Source organism: Schistocerca cancellata, chromosome 3, assembly GCF_023864275.1.
Source record: "Schistocerca cancellata isolate TAMUIC-IGC-003103 chromosome 3, iqSchCanc2.1, whole genome shotgun sequence".
Lineage (NCBI taxonomy): Eukaryota > Metazoa > Arthropoda > Insecta > Orthoptera > Acrididae > Schistocerca > Schistocerca cancellata.
In genome coordinates this window covers 292,815,135-292,829,140 of record NC_064628.1, presented here as the reverse complement: position 1 = coordinate 292,829,140, position 14,006 = coordinate 292,815,135, and the positions used below count along the sequence as shown (strand labels likewise).

The 14,006-nt window shown below is 40.3% G+C and overlaps 1 protein-coding gene across 1 annotated transcript in view; it reads right to left on the bottom strand.

Moving 5' to 3' along the window:
• LOC126176277 (partitioning defective 3 homolog) overlaps positions 1 to 14,006 on the bottom strand; it is a 286,886-nt gene that overhangs the window by 61,501 nt on the left and 211,379 nt on the right. Inside the window, exons 17-20 of the mRNA XM_049923426.1 lie at positions 6,831 to 6,965; positions 2,030 to 2,158; positions 1,082 to 1,176; positions 738 to 833 (exon numbers count right to left, since the gene is read on the bottom strand). Of these exons, the coding sequence (XP_049779383.1) occupies positions 738 to 833; positions 1,082 to 1,176; positions 2,030 to 2,158; positions 6,831 to 6,965 (455 nt within the window). The remainder of the gene's footprint in view (positions 1 to 737; positions 834 to 1,081; positions 1,177 to 2,029; positions 2,159 to 6,830; positions 6,966 to 14,006) is intronic.

Sequence of the window (14,006 nt, the reverse complement as noted above, 5' to 3'; positions counted from 1 at the left end):
AATATAATGTGTAGTAGATCAAAAGGGAAGTAAATAAATATAACTTGTAATATGTAGAACATTACTAATAAGGAAAGGAGGAGGAAGTGAACTAAGATGATCAAAATCATAAACTTTAAACAATCTAGCTTTACATAACTTTTACAATTGTATTTTTAATCTATTATTCTCATTTACTCTTTTCTCCTTTAACTTCTATTTTTTATGCCCAGACTTTTTTTGGGCCATCTTCCTTTTTACCTTCCTGTCCTTTTACCTTTTAAAATGAAAAATTATAAAGCCATAAACTTCAATAAATCCTGATGTTGCTTTCTGCTAAATTTCTAAATTTTCCCAGTGAGCACAGTGTTTTCATTTGTACATCCTGGATTTACTGGACCTTATTTACTAATGTTGTAATACAATTAACAAGTTAGTTCATGCAACAGCTTCACACGAATTACCTATCATGCTGTGACAATGTAACATGTATGGCTCAAATAGGCTATACAGATCATGCAAAGAAAAGAATTTTTTACTTGACCAACAAGTTTGGTATTCTGTTCCAACGACTCCATTTTCAGTGTTTTAAAAACATGCAATCGCAATCTCTCTCTCTCTCTCTCTCTCTCTCTCTCTCTCTCTCTCTCTCTCTCTCTGCACAAGCACATGCATGCACACACATTCAGTGAACTGTTGCATAAACTCCGACATTAAAGGGAAAATAAGAAATTATAGTAATGTGCTGAGCTACGTACTTTCAGAGTCAGCCTGAGAACGAGTTAAGCTAATTACAGACTCAATTGAGTTTGCCCGCAGCAAGTTGGGACCGTTTACTTCTCGATTCTGTTTGGCTAGAAAATAACAACATTAATGAATGCAAGACCACCACAAAGATTAAGTTCAATAGCACATATAATTTTTATAAATGTAAAGAGGTATTAATTCATTCAAAAACAAAAAACAACAGAAGAAGGTAAAGAAGATATCAGTAATGTTAATTAGAAGGACATTACACACACACATCCAAAATGTCACCCAGTAATAGCAAGAAACTTAAGAAAAAACATTTACCAAACAAAAAAATAATATGTATCAGTACCTTCTGCACCATGTTTTAAATCTCTGTCAGTCTTTTTTAGGTCATTCATGTTCTGCTGCTGTTGTTGCATCTGCCGTTGTCGCTCTCTCTCTTCCCTAATTGAGAAAATAAATTATTATTTTTATGGTAATTTATAGTGGGAAGATGAAATCCATCTCCATTTATTGTATATTGTAGAAATAAGTGACTGACACTCAAAATTTATTGTGTTTTCCTTCATTAGTCTTCACAAGTCTAAATAAAGATGCACGAGTTTTGAGATTCTCAATGGTGTTTTTTGCAGATATTATATTGGAAATATTTATTTTTCAGATTTAATGTTGATAATATGTTTGTCATAATTGTACCTGAAAACGCAAGTTTTAAAACTAGTGTATTTATTAACTTTAGCCGAGTACTTAAAAATAAAATAAGTTATCAGTAAACTCTTCCGGGCTAAGTTGCCGTGGTCGATCTGTAGAACTATTTCTCCCTGACGTTTCGTTCTCAACTACGGAGAACATCTTCCGAGGTGAGTCGACGACTGGCTGCTAGGAGCTGGGGCCGCCGCTTATATAGAGATCGTAGGGGGTGCCACCAAAAGTCACGTGGCGTCGATGTGCAGCTATCTCTGGCTATCGTCTGTTCTCTCGATTGCAGGCAATCGATTGTCACATCGACGCCATGTGACGTTTGGTGGCGCCCCCTACGATCTCTATATAAGCGGCGGCCCCAGCTCCTAGCAGCCAGTCGTCGACTCACCTCGGAAGATGTTCTCCGTAGTTGAGAACGAAACGTCAGGGAGAAGAAGTTCTACAGATCGACCACGGCAACTTAGCCCGGAAGAGTTTACTGATAAAGACGCCGGCTGTGAAAGCCTACATGGAATGATAAAATAAGTTAGTTTTCTTCAGATTCATTTTTACTGAATGTGTCTTCTGCTGTTGGAATATGATATGATTCATTTACCTCAATTTCTTATTGCGTTGATAGGTATCAGTGTGCTTGGCATCTAATGTTGCATGCCTCTTCTCAGACATGCTCTGTCGACCAAAAGCATCTCTTGAAAATCCAGCTGCAGCTTCCTCTAATGATAATCTGAAATAAAAAATGGGGAGTGAAATAAAAATCCAGAACACTTTTTCATTGTGTTGTAGTTTAAAGAATCAGCAATTAGCTAAAAAAAACCATGAGAACATTATAATTATGATGCTGCCGCTCAATAACCTAATTTCCAAACCCGCATTTCTCTAACTGGAACAAGAAAAAAATCAACACAAGAATTACTAGACTGGTACCCCAGTCACACTATTTGTTGCAGTCATCAATCCAAGGTAGAGAAAGCAAAATATCATGCACTACCCAGAAGGATAAAATTCCTAGTTAAATGATGGTTTTCAGGTACAAACAGATCAAATACCCAAACAGGAAGCTGTGAAAATGTATTGTTTACATTTAGATTACTGGTGAACTAAAGACATTGACTCAATACCAAATAATAACAGACAAAATTCTTCTACACTAAAAAAACTAACATTTGACATATTTAGACAACCTTGATTTATCATCCTTTACAGTAAAGGGGAACATATGGATAAAGACAAACATAGAAGTTTTTTGAGTGAAAATCTGATTGAAGTCAGCCAATATCCCAGTATAAAAATAGAATAATCATCAACTAGTTAGGCAATATATTTATATCAAAGAAAATAATCAGTCTTTGACAATATAATATAATTGAATGGATAAAAATCCTACTCACCAACTGGTGGAACAAGAACACAAATGTAAAAAGTTTTTACTTATGCAAGGTTTTTGAGCCAGTGGCTCCTCCTTCCACCAGAAGGGTTGAAGGGGAAGGAAGAGGGTGAAAAACAAATTACTGGAGAGATTTAGGAAAAGGGGAGGGGTTCAGAAAAGTCACCCAGAAGCCCAGATCTTGGGAGACTTATGGAATAGGATGAGAAGGAAAGACTGATTGTTGGGGACTGGACCAGATGAGATTTGAAAACCTGAGAGCTCAAAAGTAGAAGACAGGGTAACATGCAAGACAGATTACTGCTAAAGCATTGTGCTCTGCACTCCCTAAAAGCTGGTGACTATCATTGTCCTCCCATCAGATGAAGGATCTAGCACTGTGGCACTTGACTGGCAGGAGTTAGTGAAAGTCTATGCTAACTGTCTGATACCTGTACATACAGCATGTGCCATCAAGATCTCACCATGTGATTCAAACTGACCTACACTCCCACCTTAAGACATCAGGTCCCACATGAGGACTAACACCTCAAGCCATAGAACTTCTTACCCCATCCAAACCTTCTTCCTAAGATCAACAAACCCAATCATCCTGGCTGTCCTACAGTTGCTGGCTTCAAAGCACCCACTGAATGTATATCTGCCTTAGTTGATCAGCACCTGCAACCCACAGTACAAAGACTTCCCTCCTATATTAAAGACACCAATGATTTCCTAGATTATCTGAAATCCGCACCTGTCCCATTCCCACCAGACAACTTGCTTGTTACCACTGATGCTCCTTCCCTCTATGCCAAGATCCCCCACATACATGGTCTGTCTGCTGCTGCTGATAATTTCCTCATTCAGTGCCCATCTGTTTCCAAACCAATGATGTCTTTCCTGCTCACCTTAATCAACTTTATACTGACAAACAACTACTTCACCTTTGAGGGGCAGACATACAAACAAATCAGGGTTATGGCCATGGGAACCAGGATGGTTCCTTCCTATGCCAGCCTTTTCATGGGTCACTTGGAGAGGGCTTTCCTAGGATCCATAAGTCTTCAGCCCCTGGTCTGGTTTAGATCCATTGATGACATCTTTTCCAAATGGGCTCATGACGAGGCTGACATGTTGAAATTCCTGTAATCTAAATACCTCCTCCCAGTTTCATATGGTCCTATATCAAATCCCATGCTACTTTCCTTGAAATACATTTCATCCTGACTAAAGCCCAGCCACACATTGCTGTCCACATTAAACCTACTAACAAACAACAGTGGTTACATTTTGACAGCCATGATCCTTTCCATGGCAAACGTTGCCTCCCATACAGCCTTGGCATTAAAGGCAAACATATTTGTTCAGATGCAGACTCTTTACAGCAATACACAACCATTCCCATCTCAGCCTTCACTGGAAGTAATTACCACACCAGCCTAGTTCAAAAGCGGATTCCTGAGCCATCACATCCAGTCTTGGTACTGCTGATCCTTCCAAAAAGCAACTTCGGAGAACACCACTTGTGACTCAGTATTATCCTGGTCTGGAATATATTAATCAGCTACTATGATAAGGCCATGAATTCCTAAAATCACACCCCAAAATGAGAACCATTCTGTCAGATTTTGCCCGCTGCACCTAAAACAGCTTCTTGTCGCCCTCCCGACCTCTGCAATATCATTGTCAGACCCTATGCTCCTTCTGCATCCATCTCCCTACCCTGTGGCTCCTACCCCTGTGACTATCCCCACTGCAAGAGTTACCCTATGCAACCTCCTACTATCACATATACTAGCCCTGTAAGTGACAAAACATATGCTATCAATGGGAGAGTGGCCTGTGAAATGACACGTCATATACCTGCTGTTACATAAACAATGTTCGGCCTTTTACATACGCATGACAACCACCAGGTTATCAGTTAGGATGAATGGGCATAGGCAGAGGGTGTGTACTAGCAACACACAATATCCTGTTGCAGAGCATGCTCTACAACAAGAAAGTTGTGACCTCAGGCCTGATTCAGCAGATGCGCTACCTGAATTCTTCCTCTTCTTTCTCAGACCTCTGCAGGTGGGAACTAGTGCTGCAACATGTCCTTGGTTCTTGCCACCCACCTGACCTTAATTTACATTAATTTCTTCCTCCTCAGCATTGCTTCACAGTAACTACTCCTTTTTTTTCACTCCATTTTAGTTTTCTACATCTTTAGTTTTCTGACCTGTCCATTTTTCATAGTTCCCCTTCCACATCTGTTACATACAATGTACTTAGCTTTTCACTTTCATTAACTCATGCACAATGTTTTAGCAACAATCTCTGTCTTGCATATTATTCTATCTTCCACCTTTAAGCTCTCAGGTTTTCAAATCTCTTCGGGTGCAATCCACTACATCAGTCTCATCCCACTGTCTCCTGTGACCCAGGGTTCTTGCTGACTTTTCCAAACTCTGCCCCTTATCCTAAACCTCTCCAGTCCTTTTCCTTCAGCCCTCTTCCTTCCCCTTTAGTCCTTCTGCTGGAAATAGGAGCCACTGGTCCAAAAGCTTGCATAAGTGGAATCTTTTTTTCTATGTGTGTGTTCTCATGCTGCCACTTGGTGAGTAGATTTTCTTTATCTATCCAGTTACTTTATATTAGGAGACATGTCTGATAGTCTTCCATGCCAGAATGTTCACCATCTTCTGGTTATTTTAGATAAGGCATCAAAGAATAACAGAAATGAGTAAAATGTTACAGGTCCTTTTTTCTTTATTCAACTATAAGGTTGTTTTCACATAATATGCACCTTGCACCATCATGACCCTATGCTCCAGAGTTTCAACAAATTGAAAATTGCTTTTCTTCCATGCTAATGCAATTAACAGTCAGAGAAGAATATGATCCAGCTAGAAATGTTTGATGCAGTCTCTTAATCCAAATGTAGTTTTTCTTGTGCTCTGTTTAAACTAATTTACACGTTCCATTGAATATGGCATTATTCTAATTGTCCTATTTATTTTGTTACACAGGTTATAGACTCTTGTGAGATTGAAAGATACATTCCTTTTTCCACTTTTAGTGAGGAAAGCATAGTGGAAGTTGCCACAGATTACTATATCACATTTAAATTCAGATATTTTGTTCAAGAACAGCTAAAGTCTATTCACAAACAGCTTAAAATTATCCACAGGGAATATACACAACAAACAAGTTTAAAATTATCTTCTTCAATTACCATGAATACTGTCAGAACATTCCTTACTTCTACTCCTTTGTAACTAGAGCTAAAGCACAGCAGACAAAGTTGATCAAAAGAGAAACATCATAATGTTGAAACATCCTGGATTTGCATACTACACTTTAGAGTGAAAGATTCATTCCAGACCATTGCATTGTTTATTTTTGGGGCTATGTAAAGGTAATGAATTTGGTGAAGTTGGTATCAGATGCACATTAGCATACTGGAAGCAAGACTATTATAACAGAGATTTAAAAAATACTGAAATTTTACTGCACCTCATGCTAACTGTAATTAATATAAAGAGAAGAGGTGAACATCATTAGAGTTTTCTCCAAATCCAGTCACTTGAACCTCCACTTAGGAGGCTGACACGTTTTCAACAACAATTGGAATTTAAGTAGTTTTATTCATACGGCCAGCCATGGTATCAATCGGTTTACTGTATCAGAGAGAGATTTACTCACTGACAGGTCATGAGAGAGCCAACAACCTGAACCTTTGTCTTTTTTGATGCACTATGTTTTCTACCTTTCTTACACCCTACAAAATTTTTATGTGATTGAAGCAGTGCCTCACTAATTTTCTACATGCAATTTTATTTTCATCTGTTTTGAATATAGCAGCTTTTGTTTGATTTTATTCTCCCTAGCATCTTATCCAGTGCTACAGAATTGGTGCTTTACGTGATACTATGAGAACTGGCAATGTATGTATCTAATACCATTGTGGTCATCTTTGAGAAAGACAGCCCCTCACTATTCCTTAGCCATCTCAGAATACGTATTTTAGAAGTATATTACTTACTGGCTTGAGTATGTGGCGTTAACCCCTGGAACTTCACTGCCATGTTCAGCAGATTGTTTTCCTTTGCTGTCAGGCCTCCGTTCGATGTCCTTGGTCTCTTCTGACTTATGGCTGCCATTTGATGTCTTTTCTAACCTATTTTGAAGTATATCTCACAATGAATTTGTAAATAAGAAAATATTACTTCTAGAATAACAAAGAAAAAATACAAACTAACAATAAATGAGTTTAAAAAGCTAGGTCTTAAGAACAGTTGCTGGCACAAGGGGCACTGGAGTGATATTGAAGCAGCTCTCCCAGTCAGCCATTTGGCACGTACTTTTGTTCAATTCAACAACTTTTATCAGCACCTACTTCTTCCCAAGGCAGAGAGAAAATAAGAAATTCTGCAAAATCTTATTTTTCATTAGGAGAATCTCTTATTCAGGGGATGATAAACTGACACCAAAAGTAGAGGAATATCAAAGAGCAAAGGCAGAAAAAGTAGAAAGCAAAGAGAAAGATCCTTACAGCTACCCTCAAGTTCTATAGACCAGAAATGAATGGACAGACAAAATAAAGTAAATCACATCACTTTTATTTTGTAGAATGAATACTTAATTAAAATGAATAGATTGACAAGGATGATATCAATAAAGATGTCATGATATGGAATTATATCAGGGCAAACCATTTATAAATGCTGAACCTGCAATGTAATGTTGATGTTATGACAAATGAAAATTTTTGCCAGACAGGGACTTAAAACTGGATTTCTTGCTTCTTACAAGTCATCACCTGCAACCATCAGGCCATCTAAGTATCCCTCAAGTTCTGCCTAACTTTTATTGTCCCTGATGTTTCCTCCTATAATTTTGGAATTCTGCAACCAAAGGCTCCCCCACATGGTGAGCAGGAATAGCACCACTGGTAGAACGAATATGTACAACATCTTCCACCTCAACATTTGCTACATCATTACCTCCATCCACATCAAACCTATGCCACCGACAATCCCTTCACTTTGACAGCTGCCACCTATTCTACACCAAGAAGTGCCTTTCATACAGCTTAGCCACCTGTGGTCGTGGCATTTGTGGTGACAAATATTCCTACTCCAAACATACCAAGGTCTTCACCAACTGAAATTACTCTCCCCCACTTTGTCCAGAAACAAATCTTGGAATCTCTTTCTCTGCTGGGGTTTTGACCGTCTCTCATTGTGGCCTGAAATGAGAAATATTTCCCCACACTCCTCCACAATCATATTACACCATCAACCCAACCCACAAAATATCCTCCTCCAACCCTATTCCACCCCTGTTCCCAACCCCTTGCCTAATGGCTCATATCTCTGGAATAAACCTAGATGCAAGACCTGCCACTTACAGCCTCCACTAACATCTACTCCAGTCCTATCACAGGCACACCTCCCACACTATCAAATGCTGGGCTACCCGTGAAAGCAGCCATGTGCTGTGCCAATTTATCTGTGGCCACTGTGCCATATTCTGTGGGGGCATCAATTGGATGTGATAACAAAAACGTTGTCTGTCCGCAAGAACAAGATGCGCTTGACTTCACAACCTTCGCCATCTGGATTCTTCCTATAACACCAGCTTTTTTGAACTGTGCAACCTGGAATTCTCCCTGCAACAAATCTTTCACTTCCATAACCCCCTGGCCTCATTCTTTGCTAGTTCCTGTCCTCCATTTGCCTATTCCCTTCCCTGCTGCCCCTCCAGCCCTAAATACACCACCTCTCACCTCTGCACTACCCACAACAGCAAGTGTGTGTGTGTGTGTGTGTGTGTGTGTGTGTGTGTGTGTGTGTGAGAGAGAGAGAGAGAGAGAGAGAGAGAGAGAGAGAGAGAGAGAGAGAGAGAGAGAGAGAGAGAGAGAGAGAGATGTAGCAGTCCTTTACACTGTGTCCTCTCTGCCACTCAACAACTGCCTCCTCTACATGGTGCGTAACAATCTGTCCTTTTCATTTCATTATTATGCGAAGGAGAGTTGCTACTCACCATATAGGAGAGATGCTGAGTCACAGATAGGCACAACAAAAAGACTAACAATTAACGCTGTCAGTCATTAACGCACACACACACACACACACACACACACACACACTCTCTCTCTCTCTCTCTCTCTCTCTCTCTCTCTCTCTCTCTCTCTGCAGTCTCAGGCAACTGAAACCACACTGCGAGCAGCAGCACAGTGCATGATGGGAGTTATGACTGGGTGGTGGTAAGGAAGAAGCTAGGGCAGGGAGAGGGAAGGGGTAGTACAGTGGGAGTGGCAGACAGTGAAGTGCTGCACAGGCAGGGGAGAGGTAGGGAGGTAGGTAGTGGAAAAGGAGAGAAATAAAAAGACTTGAGTGTGGTGGTGGAATGATGGCTGTGTGATGCTGGAATGGGAACAGGGAAGGATAGTGACTAGCGAAGTTTGAGGCCAGGAGGGTTATGGGAACATAGGATGTATTGCATGGAAAGTTCCACCTGCACAATTCAGAAAAGCTGGCGTTGGTGGCAAGGATCCATATGGCATAGGCTGTGAAGCAATCATTGAAATGAAGGATATCATGTTTGGCAGTGTGTTCCCACAGTTTGTCGGTGGCCAGACAGACAGCTTGTTGGTTGTCATTCCTACCTAGAATGCAGCTTAGTTTGTAGATCACATGACTGGTTTCACAGGTAGCCCTGCTTTTGATGTGATATGTGATGTTAGTGACCAGACTGGAGTAGGTGATGATGGGAGGATTTATTGAACAGGTCTTGCACCTAGGTCTATTACAGGGGTATGATTCATTAGATAAGGGGTTGGGAGCAGGAGTTGTGTAAGGATGGATGAGTATGTTGTGTAGGTTCAGTGGATGGTGGATTACCACTGTGGGAGCAGTGGGAATGATAGTGGGCAGGATATTTCTCATTTCAGGGCATGAAGAGAGGTAATTGAAACCCTAGTGCAGAATGTAATTTAGTTGCTCCAGTCCTGGGTGGTACTGAGTTACGAGGAGAAAGCTCCTCTGCAGCCAGATGGTGGGACTTTGGGAGGTGATGGGAGGCTGCAAAGATAAGGCATGGGAGATTTGTTTTTGTACAAGGTTGTGAGGATACTTCTGGTCAGTGAAGACTTCATTGAGACCCTTGGTGTATTTCAAGAGGGACTACTAGTCACTGCAGATGCGACAACCACGTGCCATATCATTCCAGTCTCCAACCACCTCCCAAAGTCCCACCATCCAGGCACAGAGGAGAATGCCCCTCTTAACTCAGTATCACCCCAGGACAGGAGAAACTGAATTACATTCTCCGTCAGGGTTTCCATTACCTCTTGCCGTGCCCTGAAATGAGGTATGTCCTGCCCACTATCCTTCCCATCCCTCTCACAGTGGTATTCCAGCATCCACCAAATCTACACAATATACTCTTCTATCCTTACACAACCCCTGCTCCCAATCCCTTACTTCATGACTCATACCCCTGTAATAGACATAGATGCAAGACCTGTCCCATATATCCTCCCACCACCATCTACTCCAGTCCGGTCACTAACATCACCTATCACGTCAAAGGCAGGGCAACCTGTGAAACCAATCATGTGATCTACAAGCTAAGCTGCAAACACTGTGCTGCATTCTATATTGGCATGACCCAACAAACTGACTGACTGCATGAATGGCCACCGACAAACTGCGGCCAAGGAACAAGTGAACCACCCTGTTGCTCAACATGCTCCCAAACATGATATCCTTCATTTCAATGACTGTTTCACAGCCTGTGCCATATGGATCCTTCCCACCAACACCAGCTTTTCTGAATTGTGCAGGTGGGAACTTGCCCTGCAATACATCCTACGTTCCTGTAACCCTCCTGGCCTCAATCTTCGTTAGTCACTGCCCTTCCCTGTTCCTATCCCAGCACTACAAAGCCATCATTCCACCACCACATACAGTCTTTTTATTTCTCTCCTTTTCCACTACTTCCTCCCCCCCTCCCTCATCACCTCTCCCCTGCCCTCCGTCTAACCTGCAGCACTTCACTGTGCACCTTCCCCATCATACTATCCCTCCCCTCCCTGCCCCAGCCTCCTCCTTACCCCCACCCAGTTGCCACTTGCATCGTGTACTTGTGCTGCTGCTCACAGTGTGGTTTCAGTTGCTTGAGACTGCAGTCATGTGTGCGCGAGTTGTGTTAGCATGTGTGTATTGTCGAGGAAGGCATTTATGGGTGAAAGCTTCAACTGTGAGGGTCTTTTTGTTGGGCCTATCTGTGACTCATCATCTCTGCTATATGGTGAGTACCAACTCTCCTTCTCATATTATTGTTACATTCCGTCCTCGATTTTCCATTATTTGATTTTCATTTCATTGTTATTCCATCCCAGATTTTTCTTCTTCCGTCTTCATGTCAGCTGAACTTCTGAATTAATTTTGGTTGGAAAGAAAAAAATAAGAGGCATTTTAATACTATACTGGGATAAAACTTAATGCTTCAGGAACTCCACATATAATAAATGCTTATTTTAAAATAAATTAACTAAAATAAGGAATTCAAAGACACATATAACCAAAGGGAATAAATTCTCACTGTAGCAACTGAAAATGATGATGTCATGATAATTGGATTCTTGACCCCTGCACTGGCCATTGTTGAGATGTAGAAGCAATTTTGACTGAAGAAAAAATTCTGAATATTAGAGACGTACAGGCCAGTCCTAATACGAGTCTGGTGGAGCGAGCTAAGCAATCAGAACTGGCCCCTCTCAACTCAACACTATACTGAAATGCCTATCATCTATAACGGAAGTGTTGAAATTCAAAGCATCTGTTAATGAAACCTCCAACCTACAATAAGGGGAGCAAGCTAAGTTTTAATAACTTGGTTTCAACAAGCATGTGCTGCGAATATCCCCATGAATCGAACCACCTTGGAGGAAAAAGGCACTACAAACCGCTTTGCAATAGGAGTCAAAAATTTCAAGGCTTTCAATGGTCAGATTGATACACACTGACAACGGCGTAGTGTTGCGTGTAAAGCAGACTGGTGGGAGAGTGAAAATGTACCACCAAAAACACTGATGGCAGTGAGAAACTAAAATCTTTGGTCATTGGGAAGCCTAAAAATCCAAGGTGCTTTAAAATTTTTTCTAGATTTCCATGCAAGTACACAAACAATATTGAAGCCTGGATGACTAATGAAATATTTTTATATTTCCTTAGAGAATTTGATGCCAAGATGGGAAGTGCTGTAAGGAGAGTACCGTTCATAGATCGCTATGTGGCACTTCCCCAGATATTTCATTTCTGAGAAATATAAAAGCAGGTTTCCCACCACCCAATTGCACCAGCTGTCTGCAACTTCTGGATTTGGGCATTATACATGTCTTTGAGGTAAAATGTAAGACAGCTCTGGTAAAGAAGGCCTTGAAAGCCATAGACCAAAGAAACTTGAGAAGCCACTGTAACTCACAGCTGAAGCTAAATATTTCACAATATATGAATTTTATTTATGTGCAACCTACATCCATGCTTTACAATGAAGTTAAAGAAGGGCCCTTGCATCTAACTTTTTAGGGTTCTGTGCCCCAAATTGTAAAGGCAGAATCCTTATAGCATGACTTTATCAATTAATTTGTTTTTTTTTTTCTTATAAAAAGAAGCAAAGCAGTTTTGAAATTGGCAATACACAAAGCAAAATCAGCAAATCCTTATATTCTAGACAAATAAAGATATGATCGTGGCACTTAATCTCATCACTGATGTAAACGCCTGAAAATTCTTCAATCATTGAGGTAAAATAAAGCCTGAGTAAAGAAAGTATCACAAATTTGGAGGTGGTCATTATTTTGGACCCAAGAGGCTACAGCAGTGCTGTAAACAGAACTATTAAATTCTCATTTATGAGGAAGTGAACGAGACTATAATTACATTCATGTGATATCCTAGTGCATAAAGTAAACAATGAAGTACAGTTTTTGTTTCCTGATTTCTATTGGAAATACAGAAAGAATAAAATGATGGCTTTCATGAATCAGGCACTGATATAATGGCAATTTATTTTCTTATAATGTGGGTAAAACTTCCTTGCACTTACTTTCATGATAAGTAATACATGCTCTAGATGTGACAGTATTGTATACATACCCATTCAGTTTTTTGGGGGGAAATATTTGGGAACTGCAGATCGTATTGAAACGTAAGTGCATACTTTTGTTACCATGTTAATGCCCCCTCCCACCTTCCAACCAAATGAACAGCTCCTGAAGTCATGCAAGTGCTCAGCAGTTCATCACTGTGACAGGTATAATCACACACTCCATGATCTATTAGCATTTTACTGGACACAGAGTACAAATATTTACAGAAGGGAAGAAAACATAATTGGCAAAAAAATACATGAAAGAAATTATTTGCCCTGGTCACTAATGTCTATTTGCAGTAGGGTTTTGGAACATATACTGTGTTCGAACATTACAAAGTACCTTGAAGAAAACGGTTTATTGATACATAGTCAGCATGGATACAGAAAGTATTATTCTTGTAAAACACAACTAGCGCTTTATACTCATGAAGTAATGAGTGCTATCGACAGGAGATGTCAAATAGATTCCATATTTTTAGATTTCCAGAAGGCTTTTGACACCGTTCCTCACAAGCATCTTCTCACGAAACTGCGTGCCTATGGAATATCGCCTCAGTTGTACGACTGGATTCGTGATTTCGTGTCAGAAAGGTCACAGTTCGTAGTAATAGATGGAAAGTCATTGACTAAAACAGAAGTAATATCTGGCATTTCCCAAGGAAGTGTTATACGCTCTCTGCCGTTCCTGATCTATATTACTGGCATAGGAGAAAATGTGAGTAGCCGTCTTAAGATTGTTTGTAGATGATGCTGTCATTTACCATCTTGTAAAATCATCAGATGATCAAAATGAATTGCAAAATGATTTAGAGAAGATATCTGCATGGTGTGAAAAGTGGCAATTGACCCTGAATAAGAAAAAGTGTGAAGTTATTCACACGAGTACTAAAAGAAATCAGCTACATTTCGATTACGCGATAAGTCACACAAATCTGAAGGCTGGAAATTCAACTAAATACTTAGGGCTTACAATTACAAATAACCTAAATTGGAATGATCACACAGATAACGTTGTGGGTAGAGCAAACCAAAGACTGCGATTTGTTGGCAGAAC